Source organism: Myotis nattereri (assembly GCF_964212035.1).
Source record: "Myotis nattereri genome assembly, chromosome: 10".
Taxonomy (NCBI): domain Eukaryota; kingdom Metazoa; phylum Chordata; class Mammalia; order Chiroptera; family Vespertilionidae; genus Myotis; species Myotis nattereri.
The window spans coordinates 78422563-78448152 of record NC_138085.1 but is presented as its reverse complement, the minus strand read 5'-3'; the positions used below and the strand labels follow the sequence as shown (position 1 = coordinate 78448152).

The 25590-nt window shown below is 36.0% G+C and overlaps 1 protein-coding gene across 1 annotated transcript in view; it reads right to left on the bottom strand.

Annotated features, from left to right (window-relative positions):
- SMC6 (structural maintenance of chromosomes 6) overlaps positions 1 to 25590 on the bottom strand; it is a 56652-nt gene that overhangs the window by 10728 nt on the left and 20334 nt on the right. The window contains exons 9-22 of the mRNA XM_081101292.1: positions 23447 to 23566; positions 23264 to 23362; positions 20010 to 20156; positions 19644 to 19732; positions 19302 to 19466; positions 18520 to 18698; positions 17243 to 17447; positions 14083 to 14197; positions 12748 to 12908; positions 10746 to 10881; positions 9808 to 9888; positions 8336 to 8506; positions 3893 to 4030; positions 2722 to 2867 (exon numbers count right to left, since the gene is read on the bottom strand). Coding sequence (XP_080957418.1) covers positions 2722 to 2867; positions 3893 to 4030; positions 8336 to 8506; positions 9808 to 9888; positions 10746 to 10881; positions 12748 to 12908; positions 14083 to 14197; positions 17243 to 17447; positions 18520 to 18698; positions 19302 to 19466; positions 19644 to 19732; positions 20010 to 20156; positions 23264 to 23362; positions 23447 to 23566 — 1952 coding nt within the window. The remainder of the gene's footprint in view (positions 1 to 2721; positions 2868 to 3892; positions 4031 to 8335; positions 8507 to 9807; positions 9889 to 10745; positions 10882 to 12747; positions 12909 to 14082; positions 14198 to 17242; positions 17448 to 18519; positions 18699 to 19301; positions 19467 to 19643; positions 19733 to 20009; positions 20157 to 23263; positions 23363 to 23446; positions 23567 to 25590) is intronic.

Below are 25590 nucleotides of genomic sequence, written 5' to 3'. Positions count from 1 at the left end.
GTATATTAGAGAATATACACCTTCTAAACGTAAAGGGATTACACTGGAAGGCAATAAATATTTCCCTCAGTGACAGACACCAATGTGGGAACACACTGAGGAACACAGAGAGCAGAAAGGAGAAAAGGAAACAAACTGGGGAAAAAACATATAAAATGGTTGGACAAAATATATAGAGAAGACAAAGACTATCTAACATATGTATAAACTAGAGGCCCAGTGCATAACATTCGTGCACTGGGGGGCGGAGGGAGAGTTTCGTCCTCAACCCAGCCTATGCCCTCTTGCAGTATGGGACCCCTAGGGGGATGTCTGACTGCCAGCTTAGGCCCGCTCCCCGAGGGGTCCTTAGCGCTGCTGCAGAGGTAGCAGAGGCTCCTGCCACCACTGCTGTGCCCATCTTCCGGCTGAGCGGTGCTCCCTCATGGGAGTGCACTGACCACCAGGGGGCAGTTCCTGCGCTGAGTGTCTGCCCCCTGGTGGTCGGTGTGAGTCATAGTGATCAGTCGTTCTGCAGTTTGGTTTATTTGCATATTAGCCTTTTATTATATAGGATGAAGACCTCAAAAAGAAAACTGAACAGAACAGAAAATATTTTAAAAAGTAAAACACAAGAAAACGTTTAATAAATAAGACTTGAATCTCCAGACTGAAAAAGCACGCTGTGTACCAAGTGAAAGGATCACGGAGTCTGACATTCTGGACAAGCTACAGGACTTCGTAGACTATCACAGATACTCAAGAGACAGGGGATTTTACATTAGGGTAAACTAGTCTTCAATTCAAAGTTAAGACAAATAATTATGAATATGCAAAAATATCATTCATGTAGCCATTCTTAAGGAAACAATTTGAGGACAAACAACTTTTCAAATGGCTGCAGGGCCATTTGGAAAAAGATAAAATACATTCCTCACCTTACACCCAAATTATCCACAGGACAATGAAAAAATACATAAAAAGTGCACAGAACAAAAAATAGTTGTTAAGACAAGAAAAAAAATGTTCAATAACACTTAATATAAGTGAAATGCAAATAAAAATTATAACAAGGTGTTTTTTTTTGGGGGGGCGGGGGGGGAATCTATCCATCAGCAAAAACCATACAAGATGATCACACTGTTTAGGCTACTGGGAACAAGCCCCCTAATACACGGCTGATGGGAATGCAAATTAAACACAATCCCCAGAAAGGGGAATCTGTCAAAATGAAATTTTTTCCTAAAAAAACAAAACCAAAAAACCACACACACATACACACACACAAAATAAACATGAATAACATGACACATGTACAAAATTACTATGTACCACTATATATAATAGTAAAAGGTTCAATTAAAAAATTCAACTATCCATCAATAGGTGGTTGAATACTCTAAAACAATAAAAAAAATATCCAAAAACACTGTATATCATTAAATCAAAGGAAATAATCTGTAAAAGAGTTTATATAATGTGCTATCTTTTATAGCTGAAAGGATAAAAAGCAGTCACATTACCTTACATTTGCATATAGAAACACTGAGAGCACATTTAATAAGATAAAAGAAAAAAAGTAAAAAGAGGAAGTAAATTTTTGGGGGGGTCTTTTTACATTGTATTTTTTAAAAACTATTTTAAAGAAAACCTTTACTATTTTTGTTTTCCAATGCTTTTGAAAATAGAATTGAGATAGCTCCCATCTCCAGCCTTTTCTTAAATAGGAAAAGTTCTTCAAAAGTGCATAGTTACAATCTTCTACTACAATTTAATCATCATCCTATAGTTGCACATGGTTCTAATTTTTCACTGTTATAAATAATAAACATATCCAAGCAAAAATTATTTTTCTCATTTTGGATTATAACAACAAAATTACTTGGCCAAACAAATTTTTGAGGGCATTTGACATAAACTGCCTTAATGTTGTTCAGAAACACTAATATTTAACATACTATGTATCCTATATATTCTGTCTATTATGATCTCATTTAATCCTCACAATAACCCTTTAAGGGGAATAGTATAATTACATCTATTTTACAGATGAGAAAATTTAAGGTTCAGAGACACTGGATAATCTGCTGAAGCCATAAGATAATAAAAGAGCAATTCAAATCGAGGTACTTTTGCTTCAGAACCTGTGCTCTAACTACATTGGAGCTTCCATTTTTACCTAGTATAAAAACATCCATTTCACTGAGATCTAACTGACATGAAGTTTCTTCCATCTTCATGTATGTGAAAATGGCTTCTAATTATTCTGATTTGCATTTCTTTGATTACTTGTGAAGCTGAATAATTTCATGTCTATATGAACCTTACAGGTATAAAGATAACATTTATACACAAATATTCTGTAATAATTCAAAAGAAAAAAGTTAGTTTATATTATTTTTTTATTGACTTTGAGAGAGAGACAGGAGAGAGAGGGAGAGAGAGAGAGAGAAACATCGATATGAGAAACATTGATCAGTTGCCTCCCATACATGCCCCAACTGGGGATTGAACCCAAAACCTTTTTTGGTGTGTGGGATGACGCTCCAACCAATTGAGCAACCCGGCCAAGGCAAAGTTAGTTTATTATTAACATACACATAAGAAAGACTAGTTTAGCTATAAACTATATGCTATGGCAATATTTAATCCAAATTTAAGATTTATATTTAAACATTTATTTTTTGTGTTGATAATATATATAGATAACATAATCAAGTAGAAAAGCTACCAACCACTTACCTCATTATTTCTTCTCGATCTCCATGACTAGCATGTTCTGCCTGGATCTTTTGTCTTAATCTATTAATTTCTTTATCTAGAATCGATGCGGACTTTTTCACTTCTATCCGTTCTGGGCAGATTTGTCTTGCTTGTGACATTTTCTCCTAAGACAAGAGATTTTTAATGCCATTAAAACTCTTTGAGATAACAATTGATTGTACTACTAATGCCAAAATAGGCAAAGTAAAATTCTAAACTTATGTTTACACAATGTATTTTGAATGCATTTGGTATCAATGTTATTTCTCTAAGCTTTATATTGAGAATATAGTACAGTCACTATAAATCTTCAAGAGAAAATTACACTACTGTTCACATCTTTAATAATTTGTAAGACCTCCGTAAGTTCCTAATGAAACAAATTTCAAGTAGCAGTTATGAAAAGTCTGGCATGCAGGGCACTGAGGTCAGACATAGCTTTCTGTGTATTTTAGGATGGACTCTGAACACCAAATAGTATTGAAATGCAAACAAAAAGACCCTCATGTTTATAAAATATTAAAAAACTCAAAGCACTTTCACACATAGTACTTATTTTGTATTTACAACATTTGGTGTAAGTCTTGAATAAGTAAGGCAATGGATTAGAGTCTCAGTCCTTTCCCAAGATACATAAAGGCAAAGTTGAGATCCATCTCTTCTAGTTAGACCGAGGTTGCTTTCAACTAATCTCCAAAGATAGGGCTGCTGCTCACACAGCTGTCAGCATGGGTGTCCAGCAAGCAGGAGTGGAATTGCAGCCCAGCCCAGCCCAGCCCAGCCCAGCTCAGCCAAGCCCGGCCCCAACTACTCAGAGGCAGGGATGGATTTTCTGGCATAAAGCTGCTATCTACTTGCCACACTAGGCCTGTAAGGAGCTAGATTAGCTTGGAAGGAGTGCCATTCCCTTTCAGACGCCAGACTGTCGCAGTCCTGCCTGAAGTCTTCTTCGTGTTGGTCTATTTAAGTCCCCACACTCAGAGAGTCCCTAAGGCTCCTTCTCTTGATTCACCAAAACAGCTGTTACTTTATAGGAAACAGATACTCATCCGACAACTTGTGTATGTTTGAAAACAGGATATTAAGAAAAACGCACTTTGGGAATTAGGACTAAGGTTGTAAACAAAAACGTAAAATAAAAAATGATAACCTCTAGTTCTTTTTCTTTCATATCCAGTTCTCGTTTCTTTTTATTTAAAGTATTCAAGTGTTCTTTTTGTTTTTCTTCATAATGCCGCTTCCCTCGTTTTTGGGTATCTACTTCAGAATCAGCAATGTTTAATTCATCCTGTTTGAAGAAAGCCAAAATAATTTTTAAAGCAAACATTGTTTTAAAAAAAAAAAAAATTACCAGCTATAAAACAAACTATAAAACAAACTGACAACTCCATAAAGTGGATAGGACTATGTTGCTTGAAGACACAAGTGTTAGAGTTCATACCGGATGTATCTGAATAGAAATGCGGAGTCACATGATTATATTTAACTCTTATATGAAGTCTCCATATATATGGTGCTTTCAACTTTATTTTGGTAAACAGCATAGTTTGGTGGGAAGCCACATTAGCCTGGTGAAAGGCTTGGATGACATATGCATAAAGACATTCATTATGGTGGCTTCTCAAATAATGATCTACATTACCACTGATTTGGATGTTTTTACAAAATATATAGACTTCTAGACTCCACCTCTGGATGTTTTATTTTAGGTCTGGAATCCCCGAATCTCAATCTTTTAAATAGCTCTTGATTTAAGAAGCACCAAAATAAGTTTAGAATCTCAGAGGGCTTGTTCTTTTGGTTTGATATACAAATGTTTAGAGCAGCTTTCTTTGTAATAGCCCCAACCTGGAAACCCATGTCCATCAATCAGTAAATGAAACAAATTGTGGTATATCAAACACAATGGAATGCTACTTGGCAATAAGAAGAAATGAATTATTGATTCAGGTAAAAATATGGATGATTACAATAATCAGAAAGAGTAACTTGTATTCCATTCACTCACTTTTTCTCTCAAACTATAAACAGTGTATACATTATGTGCTAGACAGCATGTTAGGTTCTGAAAAACGTCAGAGCACAAAAAAGTGAGAGTATATAATGTGTGATTCCATTGCATGTAATTCTAGAAAATGTGCAGGCTATAGTGTAGAAAGCAGACAGATGGCTGTCTGGCGACGAGGGGCAGGGCACAGGGAGGGACAGATTACAAAGGGGCACGAGGAAACTTTGAGCATGAAGGATTGTTCTTTTTTCTGATTGTGAGGTTTTACAGGCATATACATATCAAAATTTATGAACTCATACACTTATATGTGTATTTAATGCATGTCACTTATATCTCAATAACACTGTTTTCAAAAGGCTGATTTAAGAACCACCAGGTTATATTTTAGTTAATTTGTTTGTTTTTTGAGCCTAGCATTGCTCACTGACACTATGATTATCATGTTCAGTCTCAAGAGTTAGTTATAAACAGAGAAAGAAACAAATACAAACCAGAGCAGCAATAAGAGCATCACACGGGACAATATATGGAGGTATCCGCAAAAGGAAGAGGTATCTAAACATGGAAAATATTTACCTCACATCATAGGCTATTTTCTAACCTAAGAATACAATTTATTGCAGGTTGTTCATATTAATGGAAATATCACCATGATAGACATTTGATAACATATAGCTTTTATAAAAGAGTTCTATTAAAATCATTGTTACATGAAGGATGAAAATAAACTGCTCATTTATATCAAACAATAAAAGAAAGTGGGTGCAATGTGTGTAGCAGGAGAGATTACAATTAGGAATGGGAACAGTTTATGAAATAGAATGCTTGTCTTCTAAAAACAGAACTAAGTTTTCTAATCATTTCTGGTAGAAGCTGTCAAAATAAATAGGCCCCATTTGCTTTAGGGAATCAATTCAGTGTTAGGGAACAGAAGGGATAAAACACACAAGGACACATTTGTGCTGGTTAATCTTCCCTCCTAGCAACCTGAGAAAGGGAAAGACCTACAGCGTAAAATAATAGGAAAAGACCTACAGATGTTAATATCCCTTTCTCAACATTTACCATAGCTGTCTGATTTGTCCTTGTATATTTAATAAATGTCCTGGGTACTATGAGATTTAAAACTAAAAGGAAACCAAGAGAGCATTTCTTTTAATTTCATTTAATTTGATGGCGAAATGAAGAACTAAAGATAATAAAAGCAAATTAATACATTCATCTTGGTTTGGGTGAGGCCTAGGATGGGATGGGTCTAAAATGAAACTATGATGCAGCCCTTAACCTGTAGAGTAAGCATGTCAAACTCGCGGCCCTTGGCCTCATTTATTTGGCCCATGTCATTAGCCTTTCAGTTTGACATGCTTGCTGTAGAGTTTCCACCTGCAAGAAGTTACAGCCTTTAGAAAATAGACTAAGATGCTAGAAAGGACAGAATCATTGAAAAACCTTATTCGCTTGGATGCCTAAATAATGAATTTTATTCAGCACCATCGGAAAGATTGCTTCTTGTTTCATATAAACCTACGTTCATTATGAGGTTTTAAAAAACTATAAAACATGAAATCTTGTGAGAAAAGTAGTCCCCATGCCAAGATTTCAACGACTGCATGTTAAACAGAGTATTCTACTCTTTACCACCCCTCTCACAAAATGAACAAATCTCCTAACAGCAAGCATCATGTCTAGAAGCTGCTAATGTTTAACAAGTGACTGCAGTTTCTCAGGAATTATTTTGTTAGCCAAATCCTCTTGGTCCTCTTGTTACTGACGGCTATGTGATGTGACACTGTGAAGGAAAACCTCTTGGCTACTAGCTGTTTGCATGCAGGTTAACTGAAGGACTCACCTCCTAGCTTTCAGTTATTTGCAGCCAAGGCAAAGAGCTAAGACCAAGAATTCTTACTGCCTTCTGCCCATATTTTTCTGCTCTTGGACTTATTTATGGACTCCCAATTCCAGGAGTTGCTTTAGCTTAGAGGTCCCTAAAAGAACAGAACACAGCTTACTCTTCATCATTCCTTGTTTTTAATTTTAAGTCTTCTGGGATAAATAATTTAGGTGCTTTCTTTCCCTATATCGTTTTACCGTATTTCATCATTTTGATTTTGTCACTCTGTTCAATCCTTCACCCATTAAAAAAAATGTTTTAACCTTACCTTTGTTGTAATTTTACTGCTCTAGTTCCTGAATTTATTTCTCTGAATTCTACCTTGTCTATTCTTGATAATTTTCATATTTATTTTATTCTTTTTCTTCTTTTACAAAGGAATTTTGTTTTCTTTTTTGTCTTAGGCTTTATCTTCTTAATTCTTATTTCCTGTGGTAACTACTCTCTTATTTGTATTTCTCAGTGTTACGTTTAGTACATTTTCCTTCCTCACAACTTTACAATTTAATATTTAAACTATATATTCTTCTTAGTCTATTTTCCTATTTTCTTTTCTTTTTTCTCATTTTCTCAGTCATAATTTTATTTATTTTTTATTGAATTTATTGGGGTGACATTGGTTCACAAAACCATACAGGTTTCAAGTGTACAACCCAATCAAATATCACCTGCACACTGATTCATGCACCTATTACCCCAAGCAAAGTCTCTTTCCATTCTCAATCCCCACCTTTGCCCACCTCAATTGATCCATCTTAGGTTATAATGGCAGACAGAAATCTCAGCTCCAGGGATAGTAACTACAGAGAAATCTACCACAAATAGGGGGAAGCTATTTCTATGCAGCAAAACCTCTAAATTCCTCTACTATTCTCTCAACTCTATATTACATTTTAAAAATTTTTTAATAAACAAAATTACAATAAAAATTTTTATGCATGCAAATTCTCTTAAACTTTAAAAATATCTAAACACAATTTAATATACAGAGGGCAATTAATTTTCCTGGAAAAAGAAAAGGATATGTTAGAGTGATATCTCAGATACCCCACCCCTCTGAAAATATCCTATTCATTCTTCCCAGTGTCTTATAAATAAAAGTCCTGAAAATAATTGAGCTATTCATAAAAATGATGACAATAAAATAATAATAACTAACCTAATAAACAACTTGGAAAAATTTACACAATTTAATTGTTGAATAATTGTTTTCCTAAATTTGGTTTTAAAAAGCATGTGTTAAAAAAAATAAACTGAATTCAAGCTGGAACGTAACTGGGACATGCCAATAAGCAGGAACTGAGTAGCACTTTATTTCAAGTTGGCTTGAGTTATTGAAGGAAAGTGGGACAACAGAACAGGCAAGCACAGAAACAGTGCAGACAGACAAGATGTCCCTGGCTCTAGCTCTAAAAAAAAAAAAAAAAAAAAAAAAAAAAATCAGAAAATAAAGAGGGCGGGGAGCTATAATCTTCTGGGACAAAAACTTGCCAATTTATTCTTATAAAAGCATGAGCAGAAGCATTTTATTCTAATTGATCTAAGGATGAAAATTTGGTTTACATCCTATTTTTACGTGGTTATATTAACGTTTAAACATAAATTATGTTAGGATAATATCTAGTGAGTACACTGTAGATATAAAGTTAACACCTAAGATACATATATCATAGAATAACAATAATACATACCTTAAGTGGATCTGCTAGCTCTGCTAGCTGGTTAACTTTCAGTTTAATCGCATCATACTTGTTTTCTGCTTCTACTTTCAGACTTTTAAGGTATTCCATATTTTCTTTTTGTTGTTCCATACTTTTCTCAACCATTTTCATTTTCATTTTATTTTCTTGAGCTTCATCTTCCTGATTACATTTACAGAGCATATGGAGTTAATTAAAATGCTTTGTTATCAGATAGAAAAGTAGTACAAACAATTCTAAGAGAGAAGACACTACACGCTATAGGCAAATCAGATAAAAGACAAATTCAAAGACTACTAAGGCATTTTCACACTCTCAAAAGCAAATTAGGAAGAAGGAAACAGGTTCAAAATAATAAGAGATACTATTTAGGACACAATTTAAAACTATATTGTGCTTGAGGTCATAATCAAAAGGGATAACTTTTATTCTACCCACTTACTTTTCTTTCACAATATAGTACATACTGGTATAAATATCTACCTTGTGCCAGACAATGTGTTAGATGCTGAGTAAACAAAAATAAACAAGACATATTACATATCTTCAAGAAACTTAGTCTATCACCCTAGCCAGTTTTCTCAGTGGATAGCGCATTGGCCTGTGGACTGAATGGTCCTGGGTTCGATTCCAATCAAGGGCACATGCCTGGGGTTGTGGGCAAGATCCCCAGTAAGGGGCGTGCAGGAGGCAGCCGATCAATGATTCTCTCTCATCACTGATGTTTCTCTCTCTCTCTCCCTCTCCTTTTCCTCTCTGAAATCAATAAAAATATATTTATAAAACTTAATCTATCAATAAAAGGAGTTAAAGCAGACAAATAAAATGTGGGAAACAAGATTACTAATAAAAAATGAAGACAAATTCTCATTCGAGTAGAGTCCACATGCTGTATATCCCTCAGCAGTTTATATGACGTACAGTACAGACACTAAGTAATACTTCTTTTAACAAGATTCTGCAAGCTATCTAATCCATTGTTTACTGTAACTCAGAGAAGCTAAGCTGAATATCATAAACAGATGCCTGAAAAAAATACAGAATAACAAATATGTGGTCAATTAAAATGAAAACTATTAACTTGGGGAAAAGAAACAATGCAAAGAGAACAAGCGTAACTGACTAAAAGGTACCCATTAATATTCATACTGATTCACTCTGAAAAATACTATGCTAGGCAGCAGGGTTTAAAGTGCCACTGTTCGATTTTACGAGCACTATTAAGCTTTGATAAAGTTTTCTTCATGTAGTAGATGACAAAATCAGTTATTATTCATGCAAGTTATACAGACAAAACAATAAGGAACTTGAAGGCTATACATGAGGTAGTTTCTATCTTACCTGTAAATGGAGACAATCATGAAAAGCAGCCTTAAGTAAAAGGATTTTTAAAAAAGCTGAGTAGATACTGTTAAGCTAAATGATAGTTTTGTCCTTTATAACTCTGAGGAAAAGACTCTTACCAAGGTTGCAATATCTACAGACTGGTGTTCTTCTATATTCTCAAGTTCCTGAATTTCAGAAATACTTTTTCTTATTTTCATCTGAAAGAAAGTATTTTAATTTTAGTAACATAAAAATAAATGAAAAATAAAAATAAAGAAAGGTTATATTAATCCATGATGTTCTACTCTGTGTTACAGAAGGATTCTGTATTTAATAAAAGAGACATATTAGTATTAAATGAACCAAAGTAAGTTATATTACCAAGTTTGCCATATGACCCTCACTGGTGACCCATTCCCACACAAAAAAGATGTAAGTATTCCATCTTTGCATTTAAAATGATGATAATGTTGAATTCATAGAGAAAATATTCTAAAATATCCAGACTCAACTTGTGGAAAGATTATTCTAATCCAGGGGTCTTCAGAGTACAATTCAAGTACTGCCTGGATGCCTCTGAAACTCTTGCAGAGATTCATGAGGTCAAAACTATTCTCATAAAAACACTAAGACATTATTCACCGTTTTTACTATTATTTCTCATAAGTGCTCAGGAGGTTTATAACTCGGTGACGTGTACTTATTGCAACAGATTGATTGCAGAAGGTTGATTTGATAATTCAGTTAAGTTTTATTAAGCCAGAAATACAAATTTACTACAAAAATATAAAAATGTCAATCTTCTCACTAAATAGCTTTGGTATTTGGAAAAGTTATTTTCCATAAAAATGTTAGTATGTTAACAAACAATGAGTTTATAATTTTTAACTGAACTAATAAATACAGTTAAATTTTGTTTTAATTTTTAACAATGTAAATACTGATAGATAAAACCCACATATGTAAAAAGCTCTTTTAAGACTATTAAGGTGCTTAACTAAATAAATGGTAGAATTTTAAAAACAGCTTAGAAGTGACAAGATGAGAAAACAAAATGATGCATATATTTTTTTACCTTTAATTCTTTATATCGTAGTTGGTACCTTCTAAGAAATTCTTCATTGCGTTTAATATCCTTTTCAAGGGCAGACAAATGTTGCTGAAAATTTAATATCTGGGCCTTCTTATTTTCAACCTCATCCTCCAATTCACTGGATAGAGAAGGATAAAAAATAATTTAAAACTATTTCTGAATATTACAAATACTTTAGATCTTTACAAAGAAAAACTAATTTTTAATAGCTTATTTGTAAAAATCCTAATGATTTCAAAAAAAATATCTAGACTGGAGTCAAATTTTACTTATTTCATTAATAGGCATTTATGATATGATTTCTGTGTGGCGGACTTTGTGCATAGTGATAAGTAGAGGCAGAGATAGAATTAAGACATGAATAACTCAAACAAAAAAGACTCAGGAAATAAACCATAACATCAAAATACGAACAGGACCCTATAGGTCCACAGTACCACGGAAAAATCAGACTTTGGGAGACATGGCAATTTTATTCTGTAAAGTTTTCAACAGAGGGACCAACTAGAGGAGAGGCTGGGAAGACCTGCACAAAGGCACCGAGGGGTGAAAAGATAAAATTGGCAGCTCGACATTCATTGTTGGTGAGGAAGTGCTACCACTGCTATGAATGCGTGAGGAATTAAAGTGAATGAAAGGAGGACAATGAAAAGGGATGGAGAATAAAGCAAGCAAATGCCAAAACCATAAAGATCTGGCCGGCATTCACCGTCCTCAGAAATGACCTTTTCCTGCCTGACCACAGTACCTGTCCCCCAGAGGCGAGTGCCTGGTGGAAGTGAACCACCTTTGCAGCTAAGAAAACCTTCTCTGAGAGAGAGTGTGCCATATTTCAGTAAGATGCATAGTTCCCACGTTTTCACCTCTCTGAAATAATCTTTCAGTCCATGGTTCTATTAGCAGCTTTTTTCTTCCTTACTGATATATAAAATAACACAGCAACTTAAATTTGATAAATATTATAAATGTGCTACCTTACTGGAATTCTCAAAATTTAAAAAAAAAAAAGAAAAAAAGTCAGCTGAATAAATGATAAATGAATAAAAATGAGGAAAGAATAATTGTGGTATTTCTGATAAAAATGGGGCCTGATGCAAAAATTTAAGATGGCTCCTCAGGATTTAATAAGAAATGTTTATCATATATAAATCTATACATTTATTAACAAATAGTAATTTTGCTAAAACAATAAAAATTTACCAAGTAAATAAAATTTGAAACTAAGAGCCTAAACCAAAAATAAAACCAATAAACAATATTGTTATTAAACATTTTTCTGAATATTTAGAATAAATTTAAAGAATCAACATAATTGCCCTAGCCCAGAGGTGGGCAAACTTTTTGACTCAAGGGGCCCCAATGGGTTCTTAAACTGGACCGGAGGGCCGGAACAAAAGCATGGATGGAGTGTTTGTGTGAACTAATATAAATTCAAAGTAAACATCATTACATAAAAGGGTACGGTCTTTTTTTTTTTTAGTTTTATTCATTTCAAACGGGCCGGATCCAGCCTGCGGGCCATAGTTTGCCCAAGGCTGCCCTAGCCAGTTTGGCTCAGTTGATAGAGCGTCGGCCTGCAGACTCAAGGGTCCCAGGTTTGATTCTGGTCAAGGGCATGTACCTTGGTTGTGGGCACATCCCCACATTAGGGAGTGTGCAGGAGGCAGCTGATCAATGTTTCTCTCTCATCAATGTTTCTAACTCTCTATCCCTCTCCCTTCCTCTCTGTAAAAAATCAATAAGATATATTAAAAAATAATTAATAAAAAAGAATCAACATAATTTACATAAACAAAATGGCTAAATTTTATAACTTCCCTTTTTCAGGGTAGGACAAATTCTGTTATGTATTTTCATAGAGTGTTTCTCCTTAGTTTTTAATTATTTTTTACTTGGAGAAAGAACATGTGCTACCTAATAAAATATGTATGAACCCCAAAGGAAGCAGTAGAAATAATATAGCAAAGCCACACTGGACACCAACCTTATTTCAGAATCCACATCTCTGCTTAGGAATTTAGGTCTTGTATATTCAGATGAGTAATAACGTCCTGCAAAAACTTGATCACCATCAGCAGTAAAAGCTTCCCTGCAATTCTTAGGTGGCTTTTGGGACTGCATAACTGCACGAGCTACAGAATTACTCTAAAAACAACAGAGGAGGAATACATTTCTTAAATTGTGCCAAAGCATTTCTGATGCACACAATTTCAAAATTTCTGCCATTGTTTTAAGATTCAAATATTTTTTATTTAAACATTCAAGTAAAATAATTCCATAAAGTTAAACAAAAAAATTAAAAAAAACTTTCAAGATTCAAAGAATTAAAACTATTAAGTCTTCAAATCAGCACAGCAAATAATGCTTTGTGACAAACTGATACATTCTATTTTTAAGTTCTAATATTGCTATCCATTTAAAATTAAAAATTTTAAGTAACTCTTCACATGAAAATATTTACTTTTACCAGTTAATACAAATCTTATTTTTTCTAAATGACTTCCTAGAAATGATGCAACTGAATAACAAATTCCAGTAAACGACAACAACCTTGAAATATTTAAGCTTTAGAGGAAATCAAAAGGGAATCAGGCTTAACCTCTCCAGGCACAGACCTTTACAATAGGATTTCATTGTTTTATTTCATATATCCTTCTAAAATATGATAGAGCCAAGCCCACAAAAATTACAACACTTGCAATACACACACACACTTGGATTATTAATACCATTACTTCTCATTTCCATTAATAAGAAAAACAGACTCTATTGTGTTTGTCTTGATTACGTATTTCTGTTTTAAGTTTCCTTATTCCTTTCCAGAAAATTTATTCCAATAGGTAAAACACTATATGGTGATCAAATCAAACAAGTATATAAAAATGCATATACAGATAAAGAATACATATTGATTTTACAGCACTCAAATTTTTAAGAAAAGAGATTTATAAAGTATCAAGTCAAGTATTTGTTTAAAAAGTAGAATGATAATAATACATGTATCTGTAAGGGCAAGTAAAAAATGAATTTGGCAGGCAATCAAGAAAGCATAAACAAAAAAATTTATAGCATCATGCATCAAAAATATATACATTTGTGAAACTGCTTTACAAAGAATAGCTGAAAGTAATGAAGTTCCCTGGGGCAAAAAACACAAACCACCAGCTCTATATTATTCTATAGATTTTCCTACGAGGTACATGTACAATGATGAAACATCAACAGCTCCATGATGTAGGAGGGGAACAGGGACTTATATAACCTACTTCAGTTCTGAAATTTTTTAAAAAACATAAACACAGCACGCATCTGGTCTTACTTTGATTAGCAGCACTGTTTCTATCCCTCTCATGTCAATCAGGCTATTTGCAACAACTGCGTTATTTATTTCCAAAGCTGTCAGCACTGTTGGGAACTCTGGATGATAAGCAGCTCTAAGAGACAAAAATACATAAGGATTAGCATCAAACTTTAATTATATGGAAACATCCCTACATATATATTAATGGGTGAGTAGATGATAGGCAATGATAAGATAATGAAAAATATCTGGTAACATTTGAAAATATCTGATTAGGTTTATTTATTTACTTAGCAAACATTTATATGTGATAGGCACTGTTATAAGAATATTATATGCTCATCTAATCCTATAGCAACAATGAGACAGATAATACTATTCTCTCCCTTTTTCTTTCCAGAGGAGAAGCTTCAGATTTTAATAAGTTCCTCAATGTCATAGAGCTTGTTAAATGCCTGGGTTAGGATTTAAACCAGGCACCTCAGCTCTAGAGCCCAGATTCTTCTTCTCCTTTTTTTAATAAAGTAGAGTTGGCATATGATATTATATTAGTCTCAGGTGTACAACACAGTGATTCAACATTTGTAGAGCCCAGATTCTTAAACACTATGCCCTACTGCCTGTTACAGTAATTACACCTTTCTTAAATCTTACATGCTATCATACATAAAAATAAAAGTCAATTAACTAAAAAAGTGAAACAATATTACTACCGAGACAAGAAAAACTGAAGTAAAGATTATTATGAACACAGAGGAAATATGAGAAATGATATTCTTAGTAATTATAATTTGGGCTCCCTAAAGAGACATTCACTCTTTCAACTACAATTTTAAACATCTGTGCTAATAACAGCACTGAAGAATGGATACACCAAGAACAGAAGGTGCAGAAGCAATGAGTATCTAAAGGGGAAATGGTCATGGTAGTCTTAGTACTTTCTTAGTCCTACAATTCTAAAACAAAGAAAGTATCTTTGTATATACAGGGTGGGGCAAAAGCAGGCTTACAGTTGTATGTGAAACAGAGTTTATTCTTGCATTATTAGTTATTAAATATTGCATTATTTTCCATAGGGACAACTGTAAACCTACTTTTGGCTTAAGCAACTGAAAAATGAAGATGGAGAAGATTCTAGGAAGAGCAGGTTTTAGGGTAGAAATCAGGAGACTGGCTTTTACACAAATTAAATTTGAAAGTTTATATTCCCCAACTTCAGTTGCAACTAACCTGTCAGGGATCATTTTTTACCACAGCAATGTTGTCTGGTAGCACAACTGAAATTTCACTTTTATGGGGTTTAAGAAACCAGGGATCAAACTAGAAATCAACTTAAGGTAAAATTCCCATGCAGAAAAAGAAAACACTTACTCTTAACTCCCAATCCTTATCCTATATAATAAAAGCCTAATATACTAAGTGTCCGACCAGTCACTATGATGTGCACTGACCACCAGGGGCAGACGCTCTGACAGGTAGTTTAGCTTGCTGCTGGGGTACGGCTGATCAGGACTGGGCGAGGTGGGCCGGACATGCCCTGGAGCCCTCCTGCGGTCCCTCCCAGACCCCAGTCATGCACTGATGGAGTCCCTTGGCCTGGCCTATGCCCTCTCACAATCCAGGACTCCTCAGGGGGATGTCAGAGAGCCGGTTTTGGCCTGATCCCTGCAGGCCAGGCCGAGGGACCCCACCAGTGCACGAATCAGTGCACTGGGCCTCTACTTTCTAGTATAAAAGCCCAAAATCAACAATTCTAATACAGAACTTAACTACTTTTGACAAATTCACTTTTTTCTTATATTTTTCCTAAATCAATTGTTGGCACATCTGTTAGGTAGTCACTCCAGCCAAAAACCTAGCAGTGATCCTCAATTCTTCTTTCTCTTATATTGAAGTAACATGTGTTATTTTGTCCTAAATATCTTTTAATCTGTTCCTTACTATCTATAATGCAAATGCTATTTTTGCAGAGTAATTTATGATGTCATGCTTCCATGCAATTTGCACATAAAATTCTATTTGCCTAGAAGGCAATTAACAAACTCAACAGTTAGAAGACCAATCATTTTCCTCTCTCCTCTGATTTCTTCACTAACCTACCTCTGCCGGAAGCCGGTCCATCCTTGCTGCTTGACACAGTCGCTGCAGGATAGAAACATCTGCACAGCATATGTTTCAACGGACCTGGCGTATATAGCATACTGTTCTTAATATGTTTGCTCCCCTTAGTGCTGTGTGTTTTAACCAAGGTCACCTCTCCGAGAAAGGTTGTTTCCCCAGGTAGGGATTTTTCCCTGAAGTTAGGGAGGGGATGAAACTTCTTAACTAAGTGCCAGGCAGGTAGTTAATCACTTTAACTACAAACAATCATGCTTAAGCTACATAATCTTTACTCCCTGGAATGGAGATAAGAAACGCCCTAACCTTTGTAATAGAAATTGACAGGATTAAAATCAACTGGTATAAATACGGATGTAACAAGACAATAAATGGCAGAGCCTCTCTGGAGATCCAGACCAGAACTTGGCTGGAGATCCTGGTTGGAGATCCTGGCTAGGCTGCTGATCAACTGAACAGTGTCTCCGTGTCCTTCCTTCTTCGCCGACTCTGTCTACACCTTTGGGAATCCCTGGACGTGCTGGGGTTGGACCCCGGCATACCGCCTAACATTTATTTACTCCCTATCTCAACCGCAACTATAACTTGTAATCCAATTTTATCAAAGCTGACAAAGAATAAATTAGGGACTATGTACATACTTAGAAATACAATGGGCAGCCAGCCAACAGCTAGTAAAGAAGCCAGTTTGGGTATCTTGTCTTGAAAGGTTTGTTAGGGTCATTAAGGAAAACAATCACAGCTCTTTATGGAATCTCCGAAGCACATGAACAATGTCTCCCTTAATGCCTCCCTCTTTATTTGTCTAGGTCTGGCACCATTTCCCCCATCAGCATAATTCCTAGGCCAGACTACATCTATTTCACCGTACTGACTCCCACAACAGACCTCAAGGCAGAGCGTATCTCTCTTGTTTATCTACCAGAAGAGAACAAAGTGGCCTGATGCAGTTTTGTATATCAGTAGTACAGATACGGTTAACATAAAAATGTTTTCATTCTTTGTGACTTGCGCATGATTAAGCAAAACCAGAAACAGTATTTAATTACTGATGCCTTACCTGTGTCGTACATCATACATGTCATTCCGAAACTCAGAAACTATTATCTGTGGCCGTGAGGTCCCTGGTAAATAAAACTTTCTCATTAGTGCCTGAAGTACTCTTTCATCAGAATGATTATGGCAACAATAAGCTTGCAGAAGTCCTTTTAAGCAAGATTCAATAGCCAAAGCAAGTTCAGGATCCCGAAGATGTATGCAAGCTCCTAAAAGTGATAAAAAATTATTAAAGGCCCATAAATACTTATTTTTGAACATTAATGTAACTATCTTTTTAAAATAGTTCATAATGATTTTAAAATATTCTCATGTAAAGCAGCTTAAATGATATTACAAATCTTACTTTAACTGAATGGGAAATGCCACATATCCACCCACTCATCACACTAGGAGGAAACCCACTCTACTCTGTGAAAAAAGCTGTCCCACTGGAATGTAAATCAACAGTGGTTTTTCTACGTACATTTATAGATTCCAGCCTTTGAATGGTATTTTGAAAATCAATCAAAAGATTTAGAGATTCTTTATTTTTTTTTTATAAAACTGATTAACATTGGAACTTTAGACTTACAACAGGAAAAAATGCCTTTCACTGAAATGGATCCTGGCATAGAGGTACATATTTAATTAAAGAGACATTACTACAATACTTAATATTGTATATAGCACTGTACTTATACAATACAGTACTTTACTAACAAAATAAGTTTATATTTTCACGTAACAAGGTACAGAATTAGAGATAACTCCGTAGGAGAACTTAACTGATTTTCTAAAATCTCAGGTATATATGGAGATATTTAAGTAATCCCAGATTTTACAGTTGGGAGAGGACTTAGAAACAATGTTGTCCATCCTTAATAGAAACTAAGAAACTCAGAAAAACACAAGTCATTTTTTAAAGGTTAAACAAAACTCAGGTGGTGAGTATCCTTTCAAATATGTCTTAATGTCACTGGATTTTCTTACAAATCAGTTACAGTCAAGTTAGTTCATTTATTTACTCATTCAGGGGAAAAAATCAAAATCAGATTACTTAACTCTATAATTATTTTCCTAAGTTCTCTTTTGAGTATTTTATGCTTTAAAGATACAAAAGCAAAGTTACAAACTTTAAGGTGACTCATCACTACTTCTTAAAACATGTACAATTAAAATCCACACATAACTATATAGCTCTTTGATAATAGGTTTAAAATTAGATTCAATAGAGCCACTCCTAAAAATAAAACCTTATTTCTAATGTTTATTATATCCTGACTAAATGGTGACAAATACCTAAGGGGCCTACAGGTTTATAGGTAAAGTGCCCACGTCTATAAGCATCGTCTATTGCTTCGAGAAGAGCTGGAACATGAGGGCCAAATCGTTTCAGTCGATCAGTTTTACTATCTTTCAGTTCTTTCAGCTGCCTCTGATTATAGCTCAGTGAATGCTTCACATCTAATTCTTCTCTCCTAAAATATAAAAGTGGAAGAACAGAGCAGACGTGATAAAATTACACAGAAATATTCACCCTTCTCCCCTAACACCTGTATACCAGTAACAGAGCCCGCTACCCTAAAAACTAAAAGCAGATCAGAGGTTCTCAACCTTCTGGCCCTTTAAATACAGTTCCTGATGTTGTGACCCAACCATAAAATTATTTTCGTTGCTACTTCATCACTGTAATGTTGCTACTGTTATGAATCGTAATGTAAATATCTGATATGCAGGATGGTCTTAGGCGACCCCTGTGAAAGGGTTGTTCCACCGCCAAAGGGGTCGCGACCCACAGGTTGAGAACCACTGAAGATGTCATTATTTAAAAATAATTGTGCAACTAGAGAAAAATTAGTCAGAAATCCAAAAAAAAAAAAAAAGGATGCAATAATGGAGACTAGAAATCCCAGAAGTTATTCAACTCTAAGAGTGTAAGAAAGTCTCAAAAAACGCTTTTAAAAGGTCCCTAAATTATGTAGAGCAAACAAAAACCTTCATGTTTTCTTACTTCCTATAAAGAGCAACACTATGATTTTCAAGTAATTGAAAAAAATAAGTGTAAGCAGGTTGAAACTTACCTAATTCTAGTATATTCTTCTTTGTCCTTTTCTATGGCTTGCTGAAACTGCTCCATCTCTTGATTGACAGAAATTTCTTGATCCTGTAAGGACTTTACTCTGTCTTTTAACCAAGATATTTTTCTTTGCCTTTCCAACCGCTCAGGTTCCAAAGACTGATCGGCACTAACAGTAAATAATCCAAAGTGGAAAATGTTAAATGAAAAGCCTAACATTAAAAACACATAAAGCAATGTGATAAAACCCTTTAACAATAGTACAGAAAATACAATACTCCATTTCAACTAGACTACTTTATTATAAAATGAGGGAACCAAAAAAATGACAAAGTAGCTATTTTACCTTTTTTTTAATTCTTCAATTCTTTTGCAAAGCTGCTCATCATCTTTCTTTAATGCTCTATACTCATCCAGGGAACGGTTATATACAATCTAAAGAAAAATTAAACACACTTCAGTAAAATAAAAGCAAATAAATATCCCATTCAAGTCCACTTTGCCAAGTCTTCAAATCAGTGGCTGAATATAAACAGAAATATATTTTTAAAATAAAAAAAGTACATAAATGACCAAATGAAAACAATTTTTAAAGTCTTAAAGCAACACAGATTTCAACACAATTACAAAACCTCTACTTCTAAAAATAAACAAAAAGTATTTATATTTGACATGCAGTTTTTAATATACCAGATTGGACAATTTCTCTCACCTCGGCTTCATGATAGGCTCTTTTCTTAGCAGTGACATCTGCTTTCAATGCCATACATTCAGGTGCTCGTGCATTTGTCTCCTCACTAATCTTTTCCAGTTTATCTTGAATATCCTTGTATTTGTTTTCTGCTTCATTAAGTCTGACCTTTAAAAAAATAACATTGTTGGCATATGTTTTATTTTTCTTCAATAAATAGAAATTTAAAAAATTATATATAGTTCACACCCCAATAATAAATTTAATTTCACTGATTACATAAACTCAAGATATCAGGCAAGCAAATATAATTATAATATAAAATACTAAAATGTATTAAATTTTAATTCTACACTTCCAACAAATATGTTATCTTCTGGGGATACAAAAATGCTGTAATAACTGTCTTCAAGTAACACAATTAAAGGAAGACAGACACAATTCAGCAGAGAAATAGGCATGTAAATTGGCCACACAGTTTGAATAGATTAATGCTGAAGTCAGGTATGCCTATTTGTAATTGTGGAATCATACAGAAGAAACCCATAGCTTTGCCAGGAAAAAATAAGGCATGTCTTCAAAGCAGGAGTAGCATTTGAGCTGAGGTGGGAAAGATTTAATAAAAATGTACCAGGAGAAAAGCTGGGGTAAGGGATTAATACCCATTTAGCAGTTAGAAATATTTCTGGAGATTAAACTGAGAAGGTAGTGGCGGAAGATGAGATGACGAAGTACAAGGGTCCGCAGTGATGAGCTTACAGCTTAACCCTAGACAACTGGGAGACAAGATCTGACCAAATCTGTATAGTGAGTCACTTTGGAAGCACAAGGAAGGTAGGGTGGAGAGGAAAATAAAATGATTTCAGTAAGAAGTTAACAGAATATTCTGAAGCAAAAATAATTAGGGGCCAGAATGGGGTACTGACAATGGATTAGAAGTAGCAAATATAAGAACAATTTAGATCAGGAATCAGCAACTTTTTCTGGAAAGAGCCAGATAGTGTATGTCTCAGAATTTGTGAGCCATATTGTCTCTCACAGCTAGTCAACCAGACATGCTAAGTTTAAAGTTCCTGGACCGGGCTATATAAAGCTGTGAAGACAGACATTTGAATCAGTGCTCAGGATAAACATTTGAACAGGAAATATAGATTAGGGAACTGTCAGTATTAGGATATTTAGGAAGCATTACAGAGAATGATAACGAAGTTCTATTATTAAAACACTGATAGTAAAATCTGTATGCTTTTTTAATAAAAATTGAAGTTGGTCTATGTGTTATACACAATAAACATCTCATATATTTTCAGTTTTAAATTAGGTTATACAAGGTTAAAGTTTGCTTTAGACCAGTGATGGCGAACCTATGACACACGTGTCAGAGGTGACATGCAAACTCATTTTTTTGCTTGATTTTTCTTTGTTAAATGGCATTTAAATAAATAAAATAAATATCAAAAATATAAGTCTTTGTTTTACTATGGTTGCAAATATCAAAAAATTTCTATATGTGACATGGCACCAGAGTTAAGTTAGAGTTTTTCAAAATGCTGACACGCCGAGCTCAAAAGGTTCGCCATCACTGCTTTAGACACTATTCAGAAACCTTTGATTCAATAACCATTCTATAATCAATAACTGAGCATATATTATGGGAAAGTTTTTATGTAAGACAGAGGGTGAAGGGCATAAATATAAAATTAGATAGTCTTTATCCTCCAGAAATTTACCACTTACTACATAAAGTGCCCAAATAGTTAAAGTGGAGCAAACACCCACAGAAGCAAATTTTACCCAGCCTCCAGATTTTCCTTTTCCCATTTGGAAAAAAGGGGTGAGCACCTAGTACTCAGACTGGATTCCATTTCTAGATTGGTGAATACCTAAAGAGGGAAGTAACTTAAAGTTTTTTCACATGAGAAGCTAAAAACGGAGGTCGAGAACAATACAGTGAAAATTTCAGAACATTCTCTCCAAAATGAGTATGTGAGGTGAGAAGTAGGTGGGATTGAACTTCCATTTATTACCTGAAGAGGGAGTAATAAACTCAGCCCAGAGATCACCAAGAAAATGTACAATCTGTAGCACTTGTTATTTTTCATACTTATCTATTACCTTTAATAGCTTAATGTCAGAACCCTTAAAAGAAAAAGACATATCTGTTTAACATGGAGGCACAGAAAAAACCAAGGTAGGGAAGATTATATCCTATTACATCTAAGCTAGGGGGCCAACAACTACTAAGTAGAATAAAATACTCAGAGGTAAATCAACCACACTGAATATGGGGGGTGGGTTGTGGGGTTGGGGTGTCCTATATAGAAAGAAAAGGCTAGGAACCTTACTTCTGGGATAATACTGTGTGGAATTCCACAGTGCTAGCTACACACCCTTGTGAACATACTAAAATTCCACTGACCTGTAAATTTTGCAAGGGTGAATTGTATGGTATATGAACTATATATCAATAAAGCTGTTTAAAAACGAATGGAGCCCGGCTGGCGAGGCTCTGACCTATGAATCAGGAGGTCACGGTTCAATTCCTGGTCAGGGCACATGCCTGGGTTGTGGGCTCAACCCCAGTGTGGGGTATGCAGGAGGCAGGTGATCAATGATTCTCTCTCCCTCTCTTTTCCTCTCCGAAATCAATAAAATTATCTTTAAAAAAACAACAGCAAAACAAAACAAAAAAAACGAATGGAAAGGCGAGAATAAAGAGTGGATCTGCTATATGTTAAAAAGATCCATGTGGAGGATCCCAACAGAAAATGACTACCTTTATGTACCACTCAACCAACTTCTACCTCTAGGCCCAATTGGAAGAGTTTTCTTGAATCTTAGCTGATCACATCCAAATAGTGTCCTCTCTCTAGATGTATTGCCACAACACTCCTTGAACAAAAGTTTAGGTCAGCTTCACTTGAGTAATAAATTCAAATTAGGTAAATATATAGGTTGGGCCGAAACCGGTTTGGCTCAGTGGATAGAGCGTCGGCCTGTGGACTGAAGGGTCCCAGGTTTAATTCCGGTCAAGGGCATGTACCTGGGTTGCGGGCACATCCCCAGTGGGAGATGTGCAGGAGGCAGCTGATCGATGTTTCTCTCTCATCGATGTTTCTAACTCTCTCTCTCCCTTCCTCTCTGTAAAAAATCAATAAAATATATTTTTAAAAAAATATATAGGTTGGAACTGCTATTTTTGTAAGTCATAATAGTCTAATATCAGCAATCTCATATGATTCAACATACTAAATCTATATAAAAATAGTAATTACCTGCTGTTCTTCCATTTTCCTTTCAAGTCTAGCAGCACGATCTTCTCCAATTTTGATATTATCTCTGATAGCATTCAATTGTTTTTCAATTTCATTGACCTAAAAAGAAATTATATAGAAAATCACTAACTGTAGCCAAATATACTGATAATATATGTGAATAAATAATTAAGTGAAAATTACCACTGCCCAAGCCATTTCATGTTTCAAGCCTTCTAAGTTAGTCTTCATTGTACTTAAACCAGCAATAATTTGAAAACGTTCTTCTTTCTCTAAACACTGGCGCTTCAGTTCAACAAGTCGCTTTAAAAAAAAAGGATATATTTCTTACTAACATTGAAAAGACAAGACGTTTCACAAATGTATTTCTTCTGAATACATTGCCTAAACAAGTACTAAAAAAGATTTGCTAGGAAATGACTTAAGATAAAAATAAAAAATATTTTTGATTCTTTGGTATATTTTACTAGGTACAGCAATTTTGTTAATTTCTGCACTATAAAAATGACCACACTACCACATTTGAAGGGATAATGTGGGAAATAAAAATAAATATGGTCACCCCTGCTTTTGGAGTTTTCACTTAGTGAACCATAAAACTATAAACTTACATTTTATATATAAAAACTTGAAGTAAACATGCCAGTGAAACAACTAATACATTTGACCTGAGTCAGTCATTAGTACAAAAGAACAAGCTGTATAAAACTGACTAAATAACAAAAGAACAAGACCCAGAATCACACAAAAATTGGTGGAACTTAAATGTATTGGATGAACAGTTGAAATGTAAGCCTTATGACTTTGAGGTCTCTGATTATCAAACAGAAAGGGTGGATCTTCAGGAATCTGAAGAAAGTATAAGAACAAAATATAGCATATGTAAAAACAAATTTAAGTTAAGTCCCACTGGCTTGCTTCAAGCAAAATTTGCAGCTGCAAACCTGGGAGTACTGATGTGACAGCTGCCTCCAACCCATCAGTGCTTGATGAATGTTAACACTGTACTAGGGAAATGAAAGTCATCTGCCATATATAAGTATAAATGCATATTATGTTTAATACTAGAGGCCCAGTGCACAAATTCGTGCATGGGTGGGGTCTGTCTGGGCCAGTCGGGGGGAGGCGCAGTGGGCGGCTGGCCAGCTGGCCCCGCCCCCGATTGGGGTGCTGGGGGGCAATTGGGGGCCGGGCTGGCCTGGGGGGAAATGGGGGCGATCAGGGCCCAGATCAGGCTGGTTGGCTGCCACAGTGCGTGTCACAGACACTGGTTGTTCCACCATTCCAGTCATTGGGCTTTTATATATATAGATAGAGGAAGTAATACATGTACATACCCATTATTACAAAACAAAAAGTAAAGACTAGTAAATACCCTAAATATAAAAACCACACTTCATATACTTCATAGGGTACTTTGGAAATATTACTTTTATATAGACAGGGGCCCGGTGCACAAAAATTTGTGCACTTGGGGGGAAGGGGGGATCCCTCAGCCCGGCCTGTGCCCTCTCGCAGTCTGGGATCCCTCGGGAGATAACGACCTGCTGGCTTAGGCCTGCTCCCGGGTGGCAGAGGGCAGGCCCAATCCCTAGGTACAGCCCCTGGTCGGGCTCAGAGCAGGGCCGATTGGGGAGTTGGGGAGCTCCCCCCTGTCACTCACAGAGCAGGGCCCACCAGGGGGGTTGGGGCTCCGTGCCCTGTCACCCACAGAGCAGGGTCGATCAGGGGATTGGGGAGCTCCCCCCTGTCACGCACAGAGCAGGGCCCACCAGGGGGGTTGGGGCTCCGTGCCCTGTCACCCACAGAGCAGGGTCGATCAGGGGATTGGGGAGCTCCCCCCTGTCACGCACAGAGCAGGGCCCATCAGGGGGTTGGAGAGCTCCCCGCTGTCACGCACAGAGCAGGGCCGATCAGGGGGTTGGGGAGCTCCCCCGTCACTCACAGAGTAGGGCCGATAGGGGAATTGGGGCACCGCCCCTGTCACACACAGAGCAGGGCGGATAGGGGGTTGGGGCGCCGCACCCTGTCACACTCAGGGCAGGGCCGATGGGGAGGTTATGGCTCTACCCCATCACACACAGAGCAGGGCCTGTGGGGGGCGGTTGGGGCGTTGCCCTCTATCACCCACAGAGCAGGGCCAATCAGGGGGTTGGGGCGCCGCCACTGTCACACTCAGGGCAGGGCCGATGGGAAGGTTATGGCTCTACCCCGTCACACACAGAGCAGGGACCGTGGGGGGAGGGGGGGTTGGGGCGCCGCACCCTGTCACACACAGAGCAGGGCTGATCAGGGTGTTGGGGCACTGCACCCTGTCACACACAGAG